General features: G+C 37.9%; 1 protein-coding gene across 7 annotated transcripts; it reads right to left on the bottom strand.

Moving 5' to 3' along the window:
- Positions 1 to 204: 204 nt before the first annotated feature.
- On the bottom strand, positions 205 to 25,574 carry pikfyve (phosphoinositide kinase, FYVE finger containing). Of its 7 annotated transcripts, none has more exons than XM_051119129.1 (43): positions 25,424 to 25,574; positions 23,830 to 24,020; positions 21,704 to 21,751; positions 21,368 to 21,526; positions 19,649 to 19,758; positions 19,232 to 19,403; positions 18,248 to 18,455; positions 17,333 to 17,359; positions 17,083 to 17,166; positions 16,854 to 16,992; positions 16,615 to 16,772; positions 16,399 to 16,510; positions 14,439 to 14,580; positions 14,133 to 14,351; positions 13,175 to 13,237; positions 12,534 to 12,663; positions 12,088 to 12,268; positions 11,938 to 12,012; positions 11,752 to 11,859; positions 11,509 to 11,649; positions 11,206 to 11,332; positions 8,495 to 9,738; positions 6,721 to 6,821; positions 6,515 to 6,586; positions 6,126 to 6,297; positions 5,840 to 6,018; positions 5,629 to 5,742; positions 5,440 to 5,548; positions 5,212 to 5,366; positions 5,028 to 5,124; positions 4,880 to 4,940; positions 4,668 to 4,808; positions 4,459 to 4,579; positions 4,259 to 4,354; positions 3,952 to 4,035; positions 3,762 to 3,856; positions 3,591 to 3,650; positions 2,622 to 2,798; positions 1,518 to 1,621; positions 1,294 to 1,422; positions 920 to 1,181; positions 765 to 839; positions 205 to 670 (listed from the first exon to the last, which is right to left on the bottom strand). In XM_051119129.1, the coding sequence occupies exons 2-43, from the start codon at positions 24,008 to 24,010 to the stop codon at positions 555 to 557; spliced, it is 6,348 nt and encodes a 2,115-aa protein (XP_050975086.1). In that variant the 5' UTR covers positions 24,011 to 24,020; positions 25,424 to 25,574; the 3' UTR covers positions 205 to 554. The 7 variants fall into 7 exon arrangements, with proteins under 7 accessions (XP_050975086.1, XP_050975089.1, XP_050975087.1 ...); XM_051119132.1 differs by having other exon boundaries at positions 14,184 to 14,351; XM_051119130.1 differs by lacking the exon at positions 17,333 to 17,359.

Raw genomic sequence — 25,574 nt, 5'->3', positions numbered from 1 at the left:
ATGATGTGTTGTTTATTAGATAACATTATATATATCATTATACTACAGGAAACGTTACCATCAGTGTGAGTTGTATTTATTCAGTAAAAACTCTGATAAAATCTATGCCTTCAACTCCCATGAATACTCATGAGTGGAAAATCCAGAAGTACGATCTGTACTTTTCACAAAAGCCCTACATGTCATAAGACTGACACTTTTACCAGTATTAATATTCTTTAATTACACATCTCTGTACATTTATAAACTTTTACATCATCCACAGTTAATATGTTATAAACAAACACTACAGCATAACAGGGTTTTAAAAGTTCAACCATTTCAGTTCAGTCTCTTCAGTGGATCTTCTGGAAGAAGTTTGCTCTTATCTTGGCACATCAGTTTTGGTCAGTTTGTGCACAAAGCATAGAAAGAGTGGGGTTCAGTTTCGCACAGTTTCAGACACCACTGCAGATAATGATGGGTTCACTATGAAGGGTCTTCTATTAAATCACTGCAAAGTACATGAGGAAGCAGCATATCCCTTTCCAACTGTAATGTTCCCTTCTTGTCTATCAGCAGTTGAGTCCAAGACCTGTCCAGTGATCAGGGACCATGAGGAAATATTTGTCCATGGCCTCACAGAAACGAGCTCGATACAGCTCTGGTGACACCACCGTGGGCATTTTACCTGTCAAGAGAGAAAGGCCATGAAACATGGGCTCAAAAAAAGGTATCAGTTTCTGAGAATATCATGGCTATGTTTTAGGAACGTATAACCATACCTTGACCTCCAAGAATCCCAGTAGATTTGACCACCATCTCCAGCTTTTTATCCCATGTGAAAGTCCGGATATAATCTTCAAATATACAAGAGGTTAAATAATCACTAAAAGAAAGTCCAAAATGGATTTTGAAACAACAGATAAGATGTTCTTACCTATGATGCCCACAACTAGCTCATCCGTGGCATCGTCACGGCCCACCAGCAGGGAATAATCAATGATGAGGTGGCTGGACAGGAAGTGGGCATCGCTGAGAATGGCGGCACGTAGAATGGCCTTGCAGTGTGAGCGAATATAAAGGGGATTGTCATGCACCAGTTTCAAGAGGTTCTCATCCAGAAGCACCACCTCACAGCTCTCCTTTCCTAGTTCTGTCTTCACATTCCTGTTTCTCAGGGATCCCTTCAGGTCGAACACCTGCACAAACACAAGTAACAGGACCACATAACAGAATGTGAAAACAGTATTTTTTGAAACGCTAACGTCAAATCAGTTTTAAGTTGCAAATTTAAAGTCTCAACAAATGTACCTGTGCCATCTTTCGCCCATAGAAAAGGTTTTCCATCACCAACAGGTCCAGTTTCTTTTCTGTGTTGTTCTGGGAGTTCTTGTAGCCGATACGATACACTCCCAGAATCTTAGCAAGTGCTGTAGGCCGCTGTTAAACGGATGCAAAAACGGTTTAGAGAGAAAAACCTAAAACAGGTCAAAAATACTGCCTCAGACAATTCTACAAGGTATACATTTCCTTACTTTTTGCTGAACTGCTCCTGTGATGTAAGTAAAGTAGTGGGGTGCAAAGTCCAAGAAAGACTGGACCTCTAATCTGGGCATCTGCTTCAGAATAAACCGATCATCTGAAGAGAAACAGCACATTTAGCAAAATACATCCAACAACCTATAAGTCTTCACTTGAAATAGTTCACTTCCAGAATAAAAATTTACAGATAATGTGCTTGCCCCATTGTCATCCAAGATGTTCATGCCTTTCTTTCTTCAGTCATAAAGAAATTATGTTATTTGAGGAAAAAAATTCAGGAATTATCTCCTTCAATGGTGCCTTTAAACGTCGAAAATGCAGTTTCAATGCAGCTTCAAAAGGCTCTCAGATCCCAGCTGAGGAAGAAAGGTCTTATCTAGCGAAATGATAAAAAAAAAAAAAAAAAAAAAAAAATCAAATGAAAAAGAAAAACGAAAAAAAAAAAAAAATTATATGCTTTTTAACTTCAAATGCTCATCTTGTCTAGCTCTGCAATGTGCAAGCATACTCTGTGCAGTCTGGGTCAATACAGGTAGGGTAGGTCAGAAACTCATTTTCTCCTCCAACTTCAAAATCGTCCTACATTGCTGTTTTAGTGCGTTTGATCTTCTTTGCATGTTCACCTTGTAAACACTGGGTCGGTACCTCTGCAGTGATGTAGGATGATTTTAAAGTTGGAGGAGATAATGAGATGGGAGTTTTTCGACATACCTGTTTTGACATGGATTACACAGAGTACGCATGCACATGGCAGAGCTAGACAAGATGACCATTTGAAGTTAAAAAGTATATAAATAATTTTTTTTTGTTATAAAATAACTGATCGTTTCGCTAGATTCCTCGACTGAGATCGTTTAGAGCCCTTTGAAGCTGCATTTAAACTACATTTTGGACGTTCAAACTCGCGAACAACATTGAAGTCCATTATATGGAGATAATTCCTGAAACGTTTTGGATGACAATGGGGTGAGTACATTATCTGTAAATTTTTGTTCTGGAAGTGAACTGCTTTACTACAAACAACTACCTTAATGAAAAAACATTTCCTAAAGGATAATCTTTATTAAAAGATGTTGCACCCTTAGATCAGGTCATACCTTCAGTGGCATAGAAAACTGCACCGGACTTCCCGCCACGAGCCTGCCAGTTGACACAATGGGAGAGTGATCGCACAAAATCATCCTCTGAGCTCTCCATAATCTCTTCCCGCATTTTATGGAACTCCTCCGCGTAGTAGATCCGGCAGTAAAACTTGGCATTTGCGTCGGAGAACTCTGCATTATAAGTATAATTTTTAGATGTATTATTTATGTTATTATATATATGTATACCTATAATTATAATTATTATTATTAAACACATTTGTTCATCTTTAGAACACAAAATAAGGTATTTTTGATGAAATATGAGAGCTTTCTGACCCTGCATAGACATGTCAATGCAATTGACATGTTCAAGGTTCAGAAAGGTAGTAAGGGCATTGTTAGAATAGTCCATGTGACATCAGTGGTTCAACCGTAATTTTATGAAGCTATGAGAATACTTTAAGCATGCAAAGAAAACCAAAATAATGACTTTATTCAACAATTTCGTTGAATATGGACGTTCATATGGAGTACCACTACACATGCACGTAGAGCTCCTGATGCAGGAGCCAGGTTCTATGTCAGAACACAGAATTGTTGAGTGAAGTCATTATTTTTGCTTGTTTTTTTTTTTGCACACAAAAAAGTATTCACGCAGCATCATAAAATTATTTGAACCACTAATGTCAGACTATTTTAAAAATGGCCTTACTATCTTTTTGGGCCTTGATCGTGTCCGTTGCATTGCTGTCTATGCAGGGTCAGAAAGCTCTCGGATTTAATCAAAAATATCTTAACTTGTGTTCCGACAATGAACAAAGGTCTTACAGGTTTGGAACGACATGAGGGTGAGTCACAGAATTTTCAGAATCACAGAATTTTCATTGTTTAGGTGAACTATCCCTTTAATGTCAGAAGATCAATGATATTTACCTGAATATAATCAAAGTTTCAGCCTGCTATTTGAACCCTGATACTTACGCAGCTCAATGTGTGGGTTTCCTGTCTGCTTCTTCTGTTTGTCTCCAATTTCAGGCTCCTCTGAAAAAGATATACCTTAAACATTTAGTCTCATAAGAAATTCCATATCAGAGCAAATTATAAATGGTATTCGTAAGTGGCTAGTAATTAGTAAACTGTGGTTGGGTTTACTGAGTGGGTCAGCATCAACGCTGCTGCGGCTCAGCTGTGATGTACTGCTGTCACTAGGTTTGGCTGGGCTGTTCTTCACTCTGCTCTCTCCAGAACTATAGAAGGCAGAAGAAAGAGAAAGTCAGTTTACAGGTTTTCCAATATACGCAGAAAAAATACAGCCGATGAGGGAAATGAGTGTTTGATGTACCTAATGGCCTGGGATGTGTCGTCACCTCCAGTCTTTGCTGTTGTCTTTGTGAGCTCTTCAAGGGCAGTTTTATACTCTTTACAGCTGGATGATGGAAATTATAATAATGTCTTATTTTAAAAAGCTAATATTGCTGAGAAGTTTCATATGTAGAAATCAGTTCTTTACAACTGTCAGCTTCAGTGACACTGATTTTGAATCATTGCAAAAATGGCTACTTAGTTGAAATGACCATTCCACTGATTGAACAACAAAAATATAAATAAATATTAGTTAAAAATAGTTATACATGTACAAATAGCCATACCTGAGTGCAAAGGCAATGATGGAGCTGGGCTCTCTCTCACACACGGCTATAGGAACTCTCTCGTGCTCATACATCAAATAGTGCTTATCTGGGTCACTAACATACCAAAAAAAAAAAAAAAAAAAAAAAGACTTTTATCAGGTTGAGAACAAAAAGCAGTGATTTGCTTCTTAGTACCCATAATATCATAACAGCCTTACAAAGGAAAAGGAATGGGATTGTAGCTGTTTCCTGGTAACAGGTTGGCCAAGATGGTTTTCATAGTGGATTTTTCCTTCACTTGACTGTCATTGGAACCAAGCAAGTGTCCATCGAACATGTCTAAGCAGTAAAAGAAGGAGAGAGATGAAGAGAGGAAATCAGGTGGGTTGATTATGTATGATTTCAAACACGAGGTAAGTAAGTTTACCATCTGGGTTGCTGACAGAGTCCTGATCAGGAAAAGATGGTCCGCTCGTGATGACATCTGAAGTTTGTTCAGCTGGAGATGGTAACTGGAGTAAGGACGAGGACCCCGAACTTGACGGAAATGTGTTAAGATGACGGTCCTCTGTGAGAAAGTCTGTGAGTCAACATTCAAGAGCAACTTTTTCCAAATGAGTACAGGACCAATGAACTCACCTTTCTCTCCATTTGGGACCACAGGGGATGGATTACGAGGAGAGGACTCCAAAGCACTAGTCTATCAATTAAAAACAAAACAAAAATGAATCCAGGAGGTGGCTTACTTGAGCAAATTACTTGGTGATTTGCTAAATAAATTACTGACCTTGCTCTCATCTGATGTAGCTTGTCTGTGTCTGCCAGGGCTGGGAGGAACAGATAGACGCTTCCTGCCTTTTTCTAGCTGGAACAAGTCCTGAAGTCTGGAGATGGGATAAAATAAAAGCTGTACTATTCTGATGGCAGATGTTTAGTTTCAGTCTCTATGGCGGTATGAATACAGTCCTCACCTATTGTTCCAGGACTGCAGGGTTTCACACAAACCCTGCTTTTTGACCACCACTGATTCCAGAACCGCTTGTAGCTGTGGTGGCGAGTCCATCGCGCTGGTCTGCAGACGCACTTGTAGCTTCTCTATCCAGCTGCGAAGCTCTGATTCCTCCATCTAGGACAAAAAAAAAAAGTATTTAAAGTAAGTGGACATTGGTCCTAGGACATAGTCCGGTAAAGAAACCTACATCTTTCTGCGCAAACATGTCCTCCATTTTTTCTTCCCTGGTCTTGCTGAAGGTGTCAGTTTTTAGGGAGGTGAGACGATCATCTATGGCCAGGTACACTTGAGCCACCCTACAAATGATGGAGGATGAATTAATTTAGCTGTTGTCTTGAGAAGGTTTATGAGGCTGAGTAAAAGTAGGGAATCTTACTTCTGGGAGAAGTCTTTGAGGTCCTGCTGCAAGTTGGCTTTAGAGGGACCCTGGCTCCTGATGATGATTTTTGGAGGAGGCAGACAGATCTCAAATAGCCTCACTGGGATGTAGCTACAGATGACAGAAGAGCATGAATACTTTTGGACAAAAAGTTTATAATATTTGAAATATTCGAAAAAAAAGAGATCTATATTGTGAAGATGCACACCTGAATGAAGCCACCATCTGGTTGTAGGAGAAGTACTGGTGGTAGTCTTTATGGATGGAGTGGCCACAAGGCTCTGCGTTGGCCCGACGGGTGTACTGGTGACCATAGAAACGAAGCTCTAGATACTTGGCGAACGACATGGACCAGGAGTCATTAGATAAAGGGACTACAGGAGTCACCTGAAACAAAATCGGTAACAGTTAATGTGAGTAATACTGTAGCACATAATAGCTTACATTAGATCTGTTTCATTTATTTTTTTCTAATCCAAATGCTCCCGTGTTACCTGTTTACAGACACGGCACCAAGAGTAGTTGAGGATTGTGTGCTGATATCCAGGTACAGGCGAGTCTAGCTCTTTCAGAACAATCTGGACACAGCCGTTACCGTGCACAAAGCGCCGGATGTGGTGAACCATGGGGGTCTCACAGTACATGCTGGGGCACTGGTAAGAGGGTCTGAATCACACCCATATAAAACAAAATCAGAATAAACAACAAACACATTATGATGACAAATTTAAATAAAGGTGTTTGATCAAGAGCAAATAATCTTTTAGCAGTACTACTGGAATTGCTATCAGTAATCATGAAAAATTTGGTACTGTGACAAACAGGCATGATGCATATTTTCCAGAAAAAAAGGAAACAAAAATAGATGTGTTTAGTACATTACCTAAAACAGTATCTCTCCAGAAATACGCCAAGTGTCAAGTCATTCTTTCCATAAAACTCCATTGTTACAATCCTGTAAATACACAGCAGATACAGTAAAAATTTGGACCTCCCTGTTTGCATATTCAGAATATAATCAGTAACATGCTTTGTACATCTTAATACATCTTAAATTAACATGATAATATAATTGTACTGAGAGTTTACCATGGACTGACGCAGGGGTTTGGAGCATTATTAGATTGTGCTGATGAGCTACTGAAGAGCACACACAGCCTCTGATGGTTGATTGGATTTAAACAGTCCAACTGAAACATAAAAACAATTAATTGTAGTAAAAATATTTTAAATTACTATTTAGCCCCAGAATGTTTCCCCCACTACAAAAAGTAACAATTTACTACACAAAAAAGTAATAAATATAATATTTTTCCTGAAATATATAAAAAATATTTGATTAGCCACTAATGAGAAGCAGTTTAATTTTAACAAAATTTCCAGCTCTGTTTTTTTGCAACCCATATTTAATTCAAACAAATATAACAGATAAATAAATAAAATCAATCAAACACACAAATCAGAGCTCTGCTTTTAAAGTTTCGGGAAAATGTTGAAAACCTGCAACCTTTATAAACTGAAAAGATAATACAGCTTTCATAATGATTAGTTTGACTATGACTTGTATTAAAGGGATAGTTAACCCAAAAATGAAAATTATCCTATGATTTGCTCACCCTCAAGCCATCCTAGGTGTATATGACTTTCTTCTTTCAGACGAATACAATTGGAGTTATATTAAAAAATGTCCTGGCTCTTCCAAGCTTTATAATGGCAGTGAATGACTGTTGAGATTCAATAGTCTAACAAAAGTTTAATAAAGTGCATCTATCCATCATAAATAAGTACTTCACACAGCTTTGGGAGGTTAATTAAGGCCTTCTGAAGTGAATCAATGCATTTTTGTAAGAAAAAATATATCCATATTTAAAACTATTAACCGTAATCTCTATCTTACGCTAACCGTCATATGTGTGTACATGAGAGAGTGCCATTCCAGCGAATGACGCAGACATAGCGTAGCCTTTATTAACCCCCAGAGCACCTTTTATAATGGATGTATACACTTCTATTAAACTACTGAATATTAACACCCATTCACTGCCATTATAAAGCTTGGAAGAGTAAGTACATTTGAAAATATAATAATGTATTCATGTCATGCCAGATGAGGCTTGTGCAGCCTGAGTGAGTGAAAGGGAGACTAGTGCAGTAATCAAAACAAATGAGCACAACAGCATATTTGGTTTCATATTTAAGTGTCATTGCATTTTTTCCATTATGTTCCCAAAATTATTTAAAACATCAATCTTATTAAATTATTTATGCATTTGCAGTTTTGCGGTTAAATACATTTATGGCACCTCGGCTTCATCAAACAGTCTGTATAAATGCATCTAATGTCACTTCAGACAAAGCTTGTGTTTTCTGCAGTGCAAAGATAAAGTTTGTTGATACTGATTTAATTTGAATAGTAACAACTCTACAGTTTCTTATTATTCTAACTGAATTAATTCAGTTAGAATACAATGTAAGAATTTGATGTGAAAGATAGCACATTTAAAAAGGTTAGGGAAAAAAATTACCATTTGACACTGACAATGACATTATCATTGTATTTATATATATGCTGTCAAATATAGTTCTTAGAAAGAACATTTGAATCGCAAAAATCGGTAAAAAAAAAAAATTCGGAAATCAGAATTGGCCAAGAACATATTATATGCAATCAGTGCATCCCTACACAGGATGGCTTAAGGTTGAGTAAATCATTGGATAATTTTCATTTTGGCCTTCTTTCACTATCCAAAAACAATGGATTTTTTTTTGAGGGTTTCAGACCCTAAATCATTGAAAGAGCATTACTGTTCAGAACAGGAATAAAGAAACAGAATAAACATATTAGAAGACGAGAAACCCTCACCTTAGTAGCCCAGGTCATTTCGTTCAGTCCTGCCCCTTTATCTTCTTCACTGTCTGACTTTATTGGTGCCTTTGTGGGTGGGGCTTCACGAAATTGCATTCCTTCCCTTTGTCGAATGCGTCCTCCCTTGGCACGATAGTCCGCCAGCATGCGTGCCAGATCCTGACTGCTGCCTAGCTGCTCTACTATGCGGGCATCTGTGAGTTTATGACAGGGCAAAATCTGGATGGTCCGTTGCTGTGATACAGTACCGTTGGTCAGGCTGCCAGAACTCGGGCCAGACTCTTTCAACAGCTGCCTCTTGCGGCGTCCGTCCAGCTCTTTCGAGTCCTTATTCAAAAGAGGTGAGAGGTAAACCTGTTCTGGGAAATAATCCCGGCTAGGACAACGCAGTCCAGCAGCCGTGAGCAGGTATGGCTCCCGAAAGGTAATAAAGGGTGAAATGCAGAGGATAATGTCTTTAAGCTCCTGTTTAAACAAAGCTGAGATAGATTTGAGGCGGTCATCTGAAGAAGTTACATGTTCGGTTACAAACAGGCCTGTGTCATCCTGTAAGGGATCCCGAAAGAGCCGGGCTGGTGGAAGGGAGGTATCGGAGCTTGTGCTGTCCCGATGGACCAAAGTCTCCTCCAGCTCTTTGTTCTTCTCCTCCTCACCCGACCCTTTAATCACCTCCTGTGAGGTCTCTTTCAGGTCTGAAATAAGGAAAGGTGGTGAAGTCGGCTGGAGAAAACTGGAAGAGAAGGATGAAAGAGGTGTGGAGGTCTTTCTAATCTCTTCCTCTCCTCCAGAGGAGGAAGCAACTGAACGATTTTTATTTATTCTTGGGCTTTCTCCATCTTTATGAGAAGATTCGGAGATGGAAGGCTCTCTACTGTGCATTTTGATAACCTCCTGAAGCCCTGGCTCAAAGTCTTCTTCTGGAAGAAGCGTGAGATTGTCATCCCCAAGTGTGGAGCCATCGTTATCTTGGCTTTCTCTTTCTCCACCAGTCTCATCCTCTTCCTCCAAAGTGGTGCTTTCAAGGAGACATGGGAAAGAGGAACTCTCAGAAAGGCTAGGAGGCATAGCAAACTCATCCATGAGGAAAGAGATCTCCAGTTGTGAGTGGTATGCCACACACACCATAAAAATGATGATCTCTTTCACTCGTGCTAGTTCATACTCTGAAGCACCACGGAGCTTGATGGTGCAGCCCAGCTGAGGAGGACAGCCCTCAAAAAACATAAGGGACTTCATTTCATCTGTAAACAGAAGGGATGGAGTGAATTTTACAAAGATTTAAAAAAAATTACCAGCTTATTTAAAAAAAACAATTAACTTTTAGTGATGGCAAAAGGCATGTGGGAAATGAGCATGCACAATTAAAGGGTTCACACAAAAATGTAAATTTTGTCATTAATTACCCTCAAGACGTTCCGTCATTACGTCGGTAAAATAGTCCATGTGATATAAGTGGTTCAACCTTAAAGGAGAAGTTCACTTCAAGAACAAAAATTTACAGATAGTTAACTCACTCTCTTGTCATTCAAAATGTTCATGTCTTTCTTTCTTCGGTTGTAAAGAAAATATGTCTTTTGAGGAAAACATTACAGAATTTCTCTCCATATAGTGGACTTCAATGGTGCCCGCAAGTTTGAACTTCCAAAATGCAGTTTCACTGCAGTTTCAAATGGCTCTAAACGATCCCAGCTGAGGAAGAAGGGTCTTATCTAGCAAAACGTTCGGTCATTTTCTTCAAAATCATCCTACATCGCTGTTTTTCACTCTTCTTTTCATATAGGATGATTTTAAAGTTGGAGGAGAAAATGAGATGGGAGTTTTCCGACCTACCCTAAACCAGAATACACAGAGTTCACGCAGAGCTAGACAAGATGATCTGAGTTTAAAAAGTATATAGATGGTAATTTAAAAAAAAAAAAAAATTAAAAGATTGTTTCGATAGATAAGACCCTTCTTTCTTGGCTAGGATCATTTAGAGCCCTTTGAAGCTGTATTTAAACTGCATTTTGGAAGTTCAAACTCACAGGCACCATTGAAGTCCACTATATGGAGAAAAATCCTTAAATGTTTTCCTTAAAAAAACATAATTTCTTTACTACTGAAAAAAAAAAGATGCAAACACCTTGGATGACACGAGGGTGAGTAAATTATCTGTTAAATTTTTGTTCTGGAATTGAACTTCTCCTGTAATTTTATGACGCTAGGAGAATACTTTTTGTACACAAAGAAACAATTTATTCTCTTCCATATTAGTCTTTGATCCACGTGTGTATGCGTCATGGTACTCTCGTACGGGAAGAAATTGTTGAATGAAGTTATTTTTGTTTTCTTTGCACACAAATAGTATTCTCGTAAAATTACGTTGAACCACTGATGTCACATGGTGTCCTTACTACCTTTCTGGTCCTTGAACGTGTCAGTTGCATTGCTTTCTATGCAGGGTCAGAAAGCTCTGGGATTTCATCAAAAATATCTTAACTTGTGTTCTGAAGATAAACGACGGTCTTATAGGTTTGGAACGACATGATGAGTAATTAATGACAGAATTTTTATCTTTGGGCGAACTATCGCTTTACATATCCAATATCATCAGGTACTGATACATAATAACCGATATGGTATTGATCAGTTGCATCCCTAAAAATAACACCTTTTATTAAAATGTGAGTTAAACCTGTCTTGGATCGGAAATAGAGGTAGAGACTCACTATTTGGCAACTGGAAGGAATGCAGGTAAAACTTGTGGCAGGTACCCAAACGAGGTTTTGTAAGAAGCTGATCCATTGAAATGACTAAATCTCCCTGAGTCATTCGACTCACTCGGTCCAGGACTTGCTGTGTTGATTAAAAAAAAGAGATATTAGTTGAAATATTCATAAACCAGACCAAAATAACCTATAAAACCCATTTGCCATGCCCTCTCTGATTATGCCATTATCAATGGGTAACTATGTGAAATACATCTAAAGAGACAAATAATATTTAAACAATTCCTTGGAGAAAATACTAACAGGTTTGACATTAATCACGAGGCTAATGCCATGTTCCAGCAGCATGTCCTGAGCGATACGGGACACAGTCTTCTCCACCAGCACCAAGTTAGGTCGGACATCAGCAATCCTCTGAACGTAGTTCTTCAGAAATTCACGCTCCTGGAAAGATCCAATAGTAAATAGGATTTCTCAGATTCTTGTTTTAGTGCATTTTCTAATTAGCATACCCTGGAAACACATGTAGGGGTTAGTGGCCGTTACCTGTAGCACAATTGGGTCAATGCAAGTGAACTTGGTCTCTTCCCTGTATAGATACTCAATGGAGCATTTGAGGAGGAGGATCTTGGGGTTTTTGATATAAGGGTTCATCTGTTGAGAAAGTCCCAGCACTTTTAGCACAAATATTACATGACCTTCTCTGTGGCATAATATTCAGTCAATACAAACCTTTTTGTGTGCAATATTCTTTGTGCAAACAAAGCCATTCACTACAGCAGAGTCAAACTTCTTTCCTCCTGGAATCTACAAAAAGCAAATGTTAGATATTTGTCTAGCAAAGCTAGATTCATCGATTTTGCATCCATTTGTGTTCCTCACCTTCTTGATGTGGACAAACTGACGGATATCCATGTCATCATCACAGCTGCGCACATCCGGTCGCACGGTCTGCACAACCTGTCTCACCACAGGCACAATGATGTCACGCCAGGAGAGAGACAGCGATTCACTGTATAGCAGCTGCTGCAACAGCGCCATCATGTGGCTGTGATTAGCAGACCTGAAGAGGAAGCATTAATCATGATGTGTGCTTCCAAAAGTCCCTAAACTCATGTGATTTATATGTGATACTTGTGTGACTATAAAGTAGACACTTGATTGTGTAAAAGTACAGCAGTTAATCTAGAATGCAATTCATATACATGCAATTAATGATCCCTTGTCATTTTTAGTAAAATATTTGACCCCTAATTGTACATTAAGAGAAGTAACAAACCTAAAATAACATTTTATGCATTAAAAACAGCAATCCTCAAAAGTCTTACAGTAAACGCTCCATTGCTTTCTTTTCTCCGTTCTCTTCCCGCAGCTGGTCCAGAGAGCTGTGATGCCAGCCAAGAGGTGTGAAGAGCATCTCTTTAGCTTTCTCCTCAACTCTCCGGTTAAACAAAGACTCTACAGAGGAAAAACCCATTCAGATAGGTAAGACAATAGTTCATATACACCTTTTTTTTTTTTTTTTAATTCAGTACATTGACATATATGCATTTAGCAGACACTTTCATCCAAAGATACGTTTATAATAACAAATGACTATTCTTTAAACACTTTTTAAAAATCCTCCATTTGCAGCAATGACAGCTGTACAGGCATAAGCAACTCATTTCAAAACATATCTGTTGCTTTCTGTTGCACTTCCCATAGGTGTGGGAATTTCTGATTGACCTTTTGATCAAACAGTTTTCACAACATCTCAAAAACTTTGATTTAAATAATCGGTGAGCATCTTTAGGTTATTTTGGACTATTCAAACTTTTTGCTTTCACTCAACCCATTTAAGATTTATTTGAAGCTTTAAATGAACCTTTAAGCTTCAACTTTTAAAAACAAACACGTCTTACTGATTCCAAACTTGTGAATGGAAGTATTGTAACAAATTACAATAAAGGAAGTGAGAAACGGTTACCTTTAATGAAGGCATCACTGATGGATATATGCTGACCTCCATCTTCAGAGAGCAGGACTTCCACTGACGTAGAGAGAGAAAGTGCGTGTGAGACGGAACAATCATGTGTAGACATTGGAGAAATTAACATATAGTTAAAGTCAATGTTATTTAGAATAAAATGTAATTACTTAGAGTAAATGCCATAAAATCATGCCACAGTCTAGTACATGACAATGAATTAGCTGCAACAGTAGTATTGAGGAAGTGGAAGTCAGTGTTACTGCTTTGTAAATGTGAGGCACGCATGACGTAGCAGCAAACCATGCTTGTGAGGTAGTATGACAAACTGGAAATGTATTAATAGGATATGTTGGACTGGGAAGGGAAATCATGTGATGCTGGGAAGGAAAAAATAATTCATGCTGGACTTAATGCCATAGTTAGGGCTGTTACTTTAATTGTTAAGTATATTTTGGAGGGTTGGAATAGTATTAAACGGTGAGTCTCAGCAAGACATTGGTTCTGTTCCAAACCTTAGTGAGCTGCCTACCTACAGTAGATAGGATTTACAGACATCAATGTCGTTCCAAACCCGTAAGGAACGCAAATTAAGATATTTTTGATGATATCCGAGAGCCTTTCAAGACCTTTAATGTGGTAGCTGCATTGCTGTTTATGCAGGGTCAGAAAGCTCTCGGATTACATCAAAAATATCTTAATTTGTGTTAAGAAGATGAACAAAGGTCTTACAGGTTTGGAACGACATGAGGCTAAGTAATTAATGACAGAATTTTCATATTTGGGTGAACTGTCCCTTTAAGCTGCAGCTGTAAGCCTTACAAGTTAGCTGCCTATGTAGACAGTATATAGTGATTCAGCTCACTACATTTTGGAATAGAGCCAGTGAGTTAGTGCTGCTTTTGAAGCAGACAGAGGCAAACCAGGATGGCCAATGGGCCTCTCCGCCTCTCCTCACTTGGTGCATGGATGTCGGTTTCTGGGGTGAACGGGTCATGAGGCTCCATACTTTTTTGCTCAGCTGGGTAAGGAGGCACATGTGGGTACTTGGCCTGCTTCTTGATATGGAAATTGACATTGTCCTGCTCCACATTTAGGTTGATGGAGGCGGCTGAGTCACTGTCCACTGCAGAGTGGAAACTGCTGACAGATGTTCTTTTGCTGGGGCTGGCCGAGTCTGGAATATTGTGAGAGGGAGCCAGCAAATTGGTGAGGCAAAGACATACTGACTGCTACAGGATGTTAACATTCAAGGGATACTTACTCGGTGTGACGTAGTCATCCACTAGCTGCTCTGTGTCACTGTCGTCAAACTTGATGTCTTTAAACCATGAAGGTTCAGAATGTCCCTCCAAGGAATTCACACTGTCGCTGTCTGGAGAAGGGGTTTCTGAGAACTCTGTGCTCTGAAATTTAACAAACAGTTTAAACAGACTAACAAACAAATGTAATAAACAAACCAGTTTGTTTTTTGTATAGTGCGCTTAACAATACACAAGCCAAATCAGAATCACAAAAATAGTGTTTTCAGTAAGCTTGTAACGACCAGCTATGTTTTTAAATCATGTAATTTGAATATAACCATGATGCATGTGTGTGCATTCCTCTGCTTGTAAACAAGGTGCAGCGCATAAAGGTTTTATGTCAGAACGCCGGCTCCTGTGTAAGCAGCACCACACGCATGAACCGTGGTACTCATGTGAACGTGGGTCAAAGACTGACACGAAAGAGAAATTTGTTTTGAAAAAAGCTGTGTTCATTTCGTTAGGAGGTTAGATGCGTACATATAAACTGTATCATAGCCTATTGATGTAAATTTGACGACGCAAAAGAGAACTCATTTTGGTCTGGTTTTTGGCCGCAGACATGGCTTCAAACGATCCCAAATGCATTTGTAAATGATTCCAGCCGAGGAAGAAGGGTCTTATCTAGTGAAACGATTGGTTATTTTCATTAAAAAATACAATTTAAATACTTTTTAATCTCAAATGCTCGTCTTGCCTTTCTCTCCCTGAACTCTGTGTATTCTGACTCAAGACAGTTAGGGTATGTCGAAAAAATACAATCGTATTTCCTCCCTCAATTTCAAAAATCATTTCAAAATCATCCTACATCACTGCAGAAGTACCGACCCAGTCTTTGCAAAGTGAACATGCAAAGAAGATCAAACACCCTTAACAAAAAAGGTAAAACAGCAATATAGGACGATTTGAGGGAGAACATGAGATCGGAGTTTTTCAACATACCCTAACTGTCATGAACCAGAACAAAAACAGTCCAGGCAAAGTGAGACAAGACAAGATGAGCGTTTGACATTAAAAAGTATATAAATGTATTTTTTTTAATGAAAATAACCAATCGTTACGCTAGACAAGACTCTTCTTTCTTGGCTGGGATCATTTCCAACCGCATTTGGGATCGTTTGAAGCTGCATTTAAACTGCATTTTGGAAGTTCAAACTCGGGGCACCATATCCGTCCATTATATGGAGAAAAATGCTGAAATGTTTTCCTCAAAAAACTATTTCTTTACGACTGAAGAAAGAAAGACATGAACATCTTGAATGCCAAGGGGACGAGTAAGTTATTTGTAAACTGTTGTTCTGGAAGTGGACTTCTCCTTAAAGTCGACTAAAACTAGACTAAAACTAAAAACAATTCAGATGACTAAAATATGACTAAGACTAAATGCCATTTTAGTCAAAAGACTATGACTAAAACTAAATTAAAATTTGCTGTCAAAATTAACACCGGAATAAAGTCGTTGTTTTTGTTTTCTTTGTGCAAAAAAAGTATTCTCGTAGCTTCATAAAATTACGGTTGAACCATTGATGTCACATGGACTATTTTATCAATGTCCTTATTACCTTTCTGAGTCTTGAACATGGTAGTGGCATTGCTGTCTATGCAGGGTCAGAAAGCTCTCGGGTTTCATCAAAAATTAATTTGTTTTCCGAAGATGATTGTCTTACGGGTTTGTAACAACATAAGGGTGACTAATTAATGACAGAAGTCTAATTTTTTGGTGAACTATCCCTTTAAGGCAAATAAATGATGACAGACTTTACAATTTTGGTTGACCTGTCACTTTAACACAGCCAAAATGTTTAAAAAAGAAAGAAAGAAAGAAAGAAAGAAAGAAAGAAAAAGAAAAATGTCCCAAAGCATCCACATGCATTAAACAACTGTCCACATATAAACCTGCCACTGAATATTTCTTCTCACCTGGAGGGGGCGATAGAGGGCATACTCATCACGGAAGATCTGATCATGATGGGTGACGCAGTCAAGCCAGCGTCCGTCTACCAAAGCCTGTCCAATAGCTATAGCCTGAGCCCTGTGTCAGAAGAACAAAAAGGAAATAAAGCACTGTAATGACATGCAGTTAAGCATCAGACCATGCTTGATGTTGTAATGAACCAAATTATTATTGGTTCTTACCTAGTTGAAATAGTGCCATTTCGTAAGAGCCAGTTGACCAACTCTTTACCCACAATGCAGTTGGGGTAAGTACGTAGCCAGTACCGATGATCCTGGAACTCCATCCCTGTACTGTTGTGGCAAATCTTCTTCCACAGATCTTTAAGTTGAGAAGAATCCTACAAGATAATCAGCTGTTATAATTAAAAACTCAAATGTTAAGAAAAGTTGAGGAGGAACCAGTAAAAGACATTTGGTACCAGAAGGATCTTTCTCTCCTCTTCACTGTGGTCAGTCCTGGATAGGGCCCGGCTGTTCTGTGGGCTGACCGAACTTTCATAGGCAGGAACCATGGATGAGCCAGAACGGTCCAAAGACAGGTTGGTCACACTAGCTGACCTTAACACAAGAAATAAATGGAAAATATTGTATTTACAGCCTATAAAAGAAGCACTGAAATGAACAAGAAAATCTTTACACAATAAGCACCTCTTTCTGGCTGGCGACTTGCCCATATCCTCCTGGACTGCTGTAAGTCTGGAACTGAGACCACTATTCTGAGATTCCTGATGACTAGAGTAATCAAACATATGCACACAAATAAACTTCAGGAACAGCTTAACCATTTCCCTTTGAAACACTACAGAAATAAATGACACACTTAACAGAGTCACACTTAACAGCAGCAGCATGTCTTCACTAGGAGGTCATGCAAAACAAAAGTAACACTAAAACTCACTTCTTCCTCATCCCAATGGAATTTTTTCTATGCATGGAGAGAGAAAGGAGAAAAGATGAGCATTGAGACAGACTCACAACACAAGAGCAGAAGGAGCCAGCTGATTGAATATAGGCGAGCAGAAAGAGTTGAAGTTCATTTGCATCAGAATAGTCCCATGACTGTTTTGCGTAATTTGGTAAGTCAAGGAGGAAATTCCCTCTTGAATGCAAAAACACAGCATGGAGTTGTGACTACAATACATGACAAAATAACAATATATGTGTCCACCCTGTCCAAATACTTCTGCCAGTCAATGCTTCCAAGGTAAATCCCAAGAAATCATTTTCATATCAAATTTACTCCAAAAATAGCAAAGCAATTACATTTTGCATAAAGAAAATTACACTTTTTAGAACAGTGAGTTTTTTTGCATTTTGACATTACTTTCATGCTTTAAGCATTAAACAGTTTTCGTTATTTTTTTGCAATTCAAATGGTTTTCTCAAAATTTACAAAACTTATGATTTTGGGGGTGAAATACAACCCCAAACATCTTTTTGAGAAGTTTCACAAGATTCATCCCACAACACGGTTTACTCCATTAAAAACAATATCTAAATTGTACACTTTTCCTTGTACATCCTATGTTATTTGTTAACTACAAATGTGTTTCTATGCTTTATAGATGAGGAACAGAAAAAAACAACATAAATCATCAGGCAGCTACTTGACTAGATGGACCTGTAAGAGCCAATCTTCCTACAGTCCTCAAGTGAAAGAGATAAAGAGCGAGAGCAGTGATTATGGTAAGAAAGCAGAGTTAAAACAGAGCAGAGAAACACCAGAGGGATAAGGTAAAGTGAGCAGGAACAATGGAATATATAGTGATATGTCTTTATGCCCTGTCCCTTTTCTGATTCTTTGTGTTTTTACCTTTGCCAGGCCAGGTCCTCTTCCAGGAAGATGTTGCGGCTGGCTTTGCGGCCCCCCACAGGTGTGCGTGGTTCGGTGGGCTCCAGAACACACACCGAGCAGGGAGAGTCTGACAGGGCGCTGAGATCTTCTCCGATGGAGCTCGAGTCAGCTGAGTGAGCGTAGCTCAATGCTATCTTACGACAGTACGTACACGCCCGTAAATCACCTGCAGCATGGGGAAAAAAAGCCAAGAAAAACTAGATTAGATTAGTTAGACAACGGTAAAGAGCAGTTTCAAACATTGAGGGTTGAATTATACTTCAAACGCAAATTTGCCATTTCAGTTTTGATAAAAAAGGGTGGGTATTTTTCAACCAATCTTTCAAATATTTTTTTTCTGTTAAAAACTAAAGCTGTCAATAGAAAGAATGAAATAAGGACATAAAATTTAGTAAATCTGAATGTGTTAAATTCAAAAGACAATTTAAAATCTGCTTAAATTGAAAATTCTCAGTCTTTTGACAGCCCTAATTTTGAAAAAAATAAAAAATAATTATCTGAAATTTTCTATGATTTTCTTCATAGAATGGGGTCGCTGAACTATTGTACCCTAAAAAAGAACTACATGAATATAAGAATAACCAAAGTATGATAACAGTTTTAGTTGAGAAAATAATGGTTCAGATGAGGAAATAATGTTGCTTTTTAAGTAGGTAGCAATTCCTCCTACAAGGTCAAAGTCCACAGACACACTCTTACCTTTTTCAAAATCAAACCAGTTAGTCCACAAAGTTCAAAAGTCACTCTACAACCCATTTAAATCAAAACCCCAAAAGGCCAAACCACCGCAAACACACGCAGCATGCTAGAGGTAGTCTTACTCTTAATCTGACATATCTGCTCATCTTCTTGTTGAAAGCCTCTTCAAAGAGGCTATGTCCACAAATCAGCGGTCAGAACGAGACCCTCACTCCCCACACCGAACACCACAACAGCACTCACCCGTATAGCCCATGAACTTGCCAGGAATTTCCTGGTTACAGCATCGGCTGCAGAAGATTTGACCGCAGAGTCGACAATGGTGACGCCGTCGGAAAGTTGTGAATTTCTCGTTGCAGTCATAGCACTCTTTACACTGGCTGTCCGGCATCCAGTACTGTTTCAGATCACTGTCCTGGAACATAAAAAATATGATTAATATCTCTTACATTCACCAACAATACAAATAAAGCAACTTTTGTACTCCATAGCTGATTCTCGAGAATGTGGATAGGCTTTGTCTATAAGCTTAGAGTCATTTAGAATGAAAAAAAAAAAAAAAAATACTCGAACATGGCATATATCTTAAAAAGTCTTAAAAATACAAACGTAAATTTAATCTGTGGAGATTTTCCCAGCTAGTTCACTGGAAATAACTACCTGACTTTTCCCTTCCATGATCTCCTTGAGCCTCTTGAGGGCTGTGCGTAGCTGGACAGCTGTTCGGGGATCGTGGCTGCCCAGAGGGGCTTCTGATTTCCGTCGACCCTCTATTGAAGGAAAAAAAGAAAACAGCATCCGTCAAGTACAAAACAAAATGTTAGCCCTTCTCTAGAGTACAATATACAGGTGAAAATGCATGATACACATGCTCATTCAAAACCAAAGCCTGCAGTGAAATATCCACCGGCACTCTTGATCCTGTCAATGATTGCTTATGTCAGCCGCCATAGGTCAGCAAGGATTTTTAAGATTTTTGGAGGGATTATGATTCTCATGAGTAGACTATGTATGGATGAATAGAAGCATGTGAAATTACTAAAACCAACTACTAAAGCTCATAACCAAGCTCAAACCATCTGACGCATCCTTTAACATGCAATAAATGTGGTTAATTTATAGCTAAACGCTGCAAAAATCATTTTCTTAATCAGTATTTCTGTACGTTGTTTTTCAGTAAGCATATCTAAACATCTTTAGAATAATATAAATATACCTAAGGGTAAGATTCTAAGACGTGTTTTCAGAGAAACAAGTTTACCTGGACTTTGCCAGTTGTTTTTTATAGGGTGGCGGTGGTTATATTTAAAATAAGACAAATCTATTTGGCAGTGTGTTAAGAAAAAAATAACCTACTGTAATTAAAGATATATGTGCCCCTGGACCACAAAACCAGTCGTAAGTAGCATGGGTATATTTGTAGCAATAGACAAAAATACATTGTACAGGTCAAAGTTATACAGATATTTAAATAGTTGTATTTTGGCCACACACCAATGGAAAGCTTATTTATTTAGCTTTCAGATGATGTATGAAACTCAAAAAAAGGTTTTGTGGTCCAGGGTCACATATTCTCTTAAAACAAGACTTATATGTTTCTTAAGAAAATGTTTCTTATTAATTAAGGATATTTATTTCTAAAACAATACAAAATACTGATATAGAAAATATTTTCTTTTTGCAGTATACACACATAATTTAACTCACTGTTGATGAATTGAAGCAGATTTTAGATCGATATGACTTCATACATGTGAAATAAAATAAAAAATCCTCACCTTCCCAGTCCACTGTGAACAAAAAGGAACATACAACAACTTTAGCCTAAAATATCTCTGCATATGTAATATTAAACTCAATCAGCACTTACAGTCTATTCAGCTTCTAGTCGTCTTCAAATAATCTCGCAACTTCCAAATAAAAAGTGATGGTTCACAATACTTGTTTACCACTTGATTTATAGTCGTAACTCCAGAATGTAGTCCTCCAGGCTTACAGTCAAACAAAAACTATGCTTCATATATTTCCTAAACCGTTGCTTGAATTTTAATGTCCAGTGACCCTCCTGAGAGTGGTATGGATCATATGAGAGCAGAGTCTAGCCTTCGAATCACTGTTATCTTCAATGATAAACCCTGTGAGAACCACACTGCGGTGACTAGTCATCAATCAAAGAGACCACTGATAGGATTTGCCTTTCTAACTCTAGCAAGAGCATGTCTTGAGGACTTCAGAACAATGGCATTGTCTACAGAAAAACAAATGATTTTAGCATTCTCTTCTGTAGAATTGTGAAAAACTTGGAAAATAATTGTAGACAGCTGAAAAAAGACAAATGTGTATAGCTGCGCAAATATATGTAATTGTGTATTTTTGTACCTGAAGCAGTGGATGTTCTTCTGAGAAGATCTGAATGTTTCCTGTGGGTCTCGGAGCCATGTATGGAATGGGAGGGGCTTGTCCAGTTGCGCCGTGGCCCCTGCGGTGATGATGAAGCCGACTGACTTTTCTCCGTTGCTGAAGGAGGCCGTCCTTCCTCTGAACAATTGAAACCAACAGAAAAGCTCAGTCTCAGTCAAAAGGTAGATTTCAAATGTTGTGGTGATTGTGGTTAAAGAATTTGCATTGTGTTGACATTTCTTCTCTTGATCTTCTTTTCCCGAAACAACTTATTCCCCAATTTTTTATTTTTTTCCGTACAAAATCTAGACTTACCAAGTTTAGCAAGCTTTTTTGCTGGTGCAATGTTTGCACCTGTTTTTTCTAAAAGGAATGAAAGGGAGAGATTAGAGAGTCACTATAAATGTACTTTGAATTTAAAATTTTACGGATTATCACACTGATTAACTGTAAATCAATACATCAAGAATAATATTCAAAGAAATTAAATTTGAATTCCTAAAACTTCTCTGCTGTAGTACAGTGGTGGCCAAAATTATTGGAACATCAGTATTTTCACCAGCTAGAAAAAAGGTTTTAGGTCAGTTACTTCATTCTTTTGTGAGATTGTGATGAACTAAGATGAGTGACAGCTTTTAATGATTTTTAAGGGAGTTTGTAAATGAAATATTGATTTAATACAACAGTTAAACAAGAAGTTAATATTAAGTGACTTTAAAACAAAGTCACAACTGAGCTGCTGCGCATCTCCATTTAAACACAGGGTTGTTTCGTTTATGAATGAATGTGCATTTTTAAACGAAACTAGTGAGTCAATGATTCAATTATCCATTTACAAAAGTCACTTTCTTTATTCCTGAATGAATCAGCCGTTCAAATGAATCAAATGAATGAATGATTCAGTAATTAAACCAGTGGCTTGTCACCACCTACTGGCAGTTTTAGTTTCAAGTATCTTTTCAGTTATTTAAATCATTTAATATTTCTATATTCAAAATTTGACATTTAGAACATTAATCTCAACATGAATTTATGAATTTGACTGCACTCATGCCAACTCTGAGCCTCACTCAACATGAAAATACACCTACAAGCTACTTTTGTGTTCTTCTGTGCCACCTCTGTAGTACAAATTAATTTGGTTATTACTGATTTCATTTGATTGGTAACTTATTACTCTATATGTTCTTATTCTGTTGTTTTAATTAGACATTTTAAAAAGCTTATAAAATATATTTTTTCAAAACCTTGACATAAGAGATGACATACTTTTAATAAAGTTAGAAAAATGCCATTAGGTAAAAACTAAATTTCCCTTTAATTCACTTTAAGGACTCAAATATCACCTTGTAATATGAAGGCTAATTTTTTATCACATTTTTTGCTTATTGATTAGAAGGTGCTCTAAAATTTTGACTGTGCTCTTAAATTTTTAAAAGTTAGTAAGCATAGAGCCCTGCAAAAGATAGAAATAACTGATTAAAACCATTTTTAAGCTGGCGAAAATACTAGTGTTCGAATAATTTTGGCCACCACTGTATGTCAGAGTATTTCTTTAGCTCCACTGACCTGAAATATATTACCTAAACAAAATCATCAAATGTCCAACACAAATGCAAATGTTGAACTTTTGTTAAATCTACTAGATTATCTTTCTTTTCGCTATTAAGTGCACATGCAATAGGAGTTTTATTTCTCTAAAGTGTTCTTAGGGCACATAATTTCCTCACAGTAAAGCCATTTACTCCTTAATGTAGAGTGAACTATTACTTTATTAGAGATCAGCTATTCCTTTTAGCCATGTGAACAGTTCTCAGTAAAACTCTTCTGTGCTAATTGGACAGGATGCGGCTAATTATTATTTCTATATCTTAGTATAATTATATATATGTAATGGGTCCACTTTCACACTTGTAATGCAGCGCTTCCAGCAGGAATGTTCTGTTGGTATTATAAACAGGGACAAAAACAAACAAACAAACTATGAGAGTAAAAAAAGAACCACAGAATGGGCTCTGTGTTCTTGGTACATTTTGAGCAAAGTCACATGACTGTTCATTTCCCTCCACTGACTGTTCAGTACAATTCCCTCCACTGCCTTTCAGGAATTTTCAGTGGAGCACATTCATGTAAACCTTGTACTTTTATTCCAGAAATCAAATTTATGTTATTAAAATGCTAAAATGATTATGCTTTAAATGTGCAACCAGTCAATCAGGATGAATACAAAGTACTATGCATTCAATTTTCAAATAAGTGCTATCAACCCATTTAAAAGGACTACATTCACATAATTGCATGAAGCAGTTAAATGGAGGATGATATTCATGAATCAGTGTTCAGACAAACAGTGAACCTTTGAAACCAACCTCATGATTTGAAAAAAATGAAATGCTGGTGCAAATGTTAAGACATAACTGTGTGAGAAAAATCTGTTTTACCTTTGCTGAAACGGAACAGGCTGACGAAGGAGCTGTAGGCAGAGCGGAGGGGCGGCTCGTCCTGCTCGGGGGTCAGAGGTTTGAAGTGCGTTAGATGGGAGGGACTGGTGGGCGAGAGTGGCGGCTCGGAGCTCCAGTCCATCGCAGAGGACGAGGAGGAAGCCTTGTCTTCGGCAGCCATGTCACTGCCCCTGAGGGACAATCGAACCCAGATTCAATCCAGACCAATTCCAAATACAATCGTGTGTGTTTGATTATATTCGAATGCTAAATAAACATTGGTTGGTACTCTCAGTGTCTAAATAGTGCTAAAATATAAATAATTCTCAGTCTAAGTAATATCTAAAACCCTGATGATACAGTAACTCTAGTTTAAAGCACTAAAGATAATAGAGAAGTCAGTCATGTGAGCTATATAATGTGAACTTGACTACAAAACACTGTGATTGAAAATGTGATCACACAGATTTGCTGACTACAAAACAAAACCTGACAAAAAAACGTATCACAAGGCAGGAAGTAAAAGAGAAGTTGCCCTTATTGCAAAAGAACTTCTGGACAATCAGTTCACTTTGTCAATTAAGAAGGATTAATAAAATGATAAGCAGGCATGTCAGTGAGAAAGTGAAACTAATAACTAAAGCATTTATTATTTGTTATGCACTCATTTCAGAAAAAGACACTTTACTAACTAGCTGTACGTGGCTACGTTATATAGAGGAATGGCACAAAAAGACCGGAAAATGAAAACATAACACAAACACGAGTTTCATTGTCATGTGATTGCTAGAGAACCGTACTATGCTGAAGGCCTGCTTATGAATAGTAACTACTTTATTATGACGTTACCGGTAAGAGCGTCCAATTAACGAACGTAATTAATATTCATGAGCCACACCTTCGTTTTCGTAAACTTCGCTAACTGGCCGCCCGACAAGCGCCAACATGTCATCGTCTGCCTTTCACCCAATCAGGTAAGCCTATTCTCAAACTCTCCGATACGTCATTAACATTCAGGAACCAACCTTCGCCATAGTAGGATATGTACATTTGCATTTTTTTCCGGCGTTTATTATATATATTTTTTAATTATATAACGTTACACGTTCAGCTAATTTTACGACTTTAACCATGCATGTGCATTACTACTACACACACGGTAGAAAAGAGCTTTGCTGTGTTATTGTTTTAGCGAATTCAAAAAAGATCATGTGTGAAGTGGATGAGAAACAAGATAAATAATTTTCGCATACTGCAAAATGCGAAAATGCTAAGACATAACAGAACGCAACAGAGCAAATATAGATAAACACTGAGCTATGACACATTAAGCAGTGATGCTGTTGTAGACTGTTATCTCTGAGTATCTCATCCATTAATCTGCTGGGGTTATCAATTAGACACATTCGGTTTTGATTGTGGTTATCTTACAATATATTATTTAATACACACACACGAGTTAGTTTTCGACAACAATGTCAAATTTCCTGTTTCATCCATCAAAGGCCCCAGTAAAGTTAGCAATGCTAGCTGCCTGATAAACTAATACCAGCGTACATGTGTCATTATGACATAACATGAATGTTAGACGTACCTGTGCCGTCGTTTTTTAGACCATATCTATGTCAGATGTTTAAAGATGTCATTAATCCTTAATGCGTTTAACCCAAAGACATTTTCAGTAATTCCACCCTTGTGATGTTCGGCGACTTGATAAGACCTGCTTAGTCGATCACAGAGAGTTC

The sequence above is a fragment of the Labeo rohita genome, chromosome 9, assembly GCF_022985175.1.
Source record: "Labeo rohita strain BAU-BD-2019 chromosome 9, IGBB_LRoh.1.0, whole genome shotgun sequence".
NCBI lineage: Eukaryota > Metazoa > Chordata > Actinopteri > Cypriniformes > Cyprinidae > Labeo > Labeo rohita.
The sequence above is the reverse complement of the archived record's forward strand: the minus strand, read 5'-3'. Positions and strand labels throughout refer to the sequence as shown.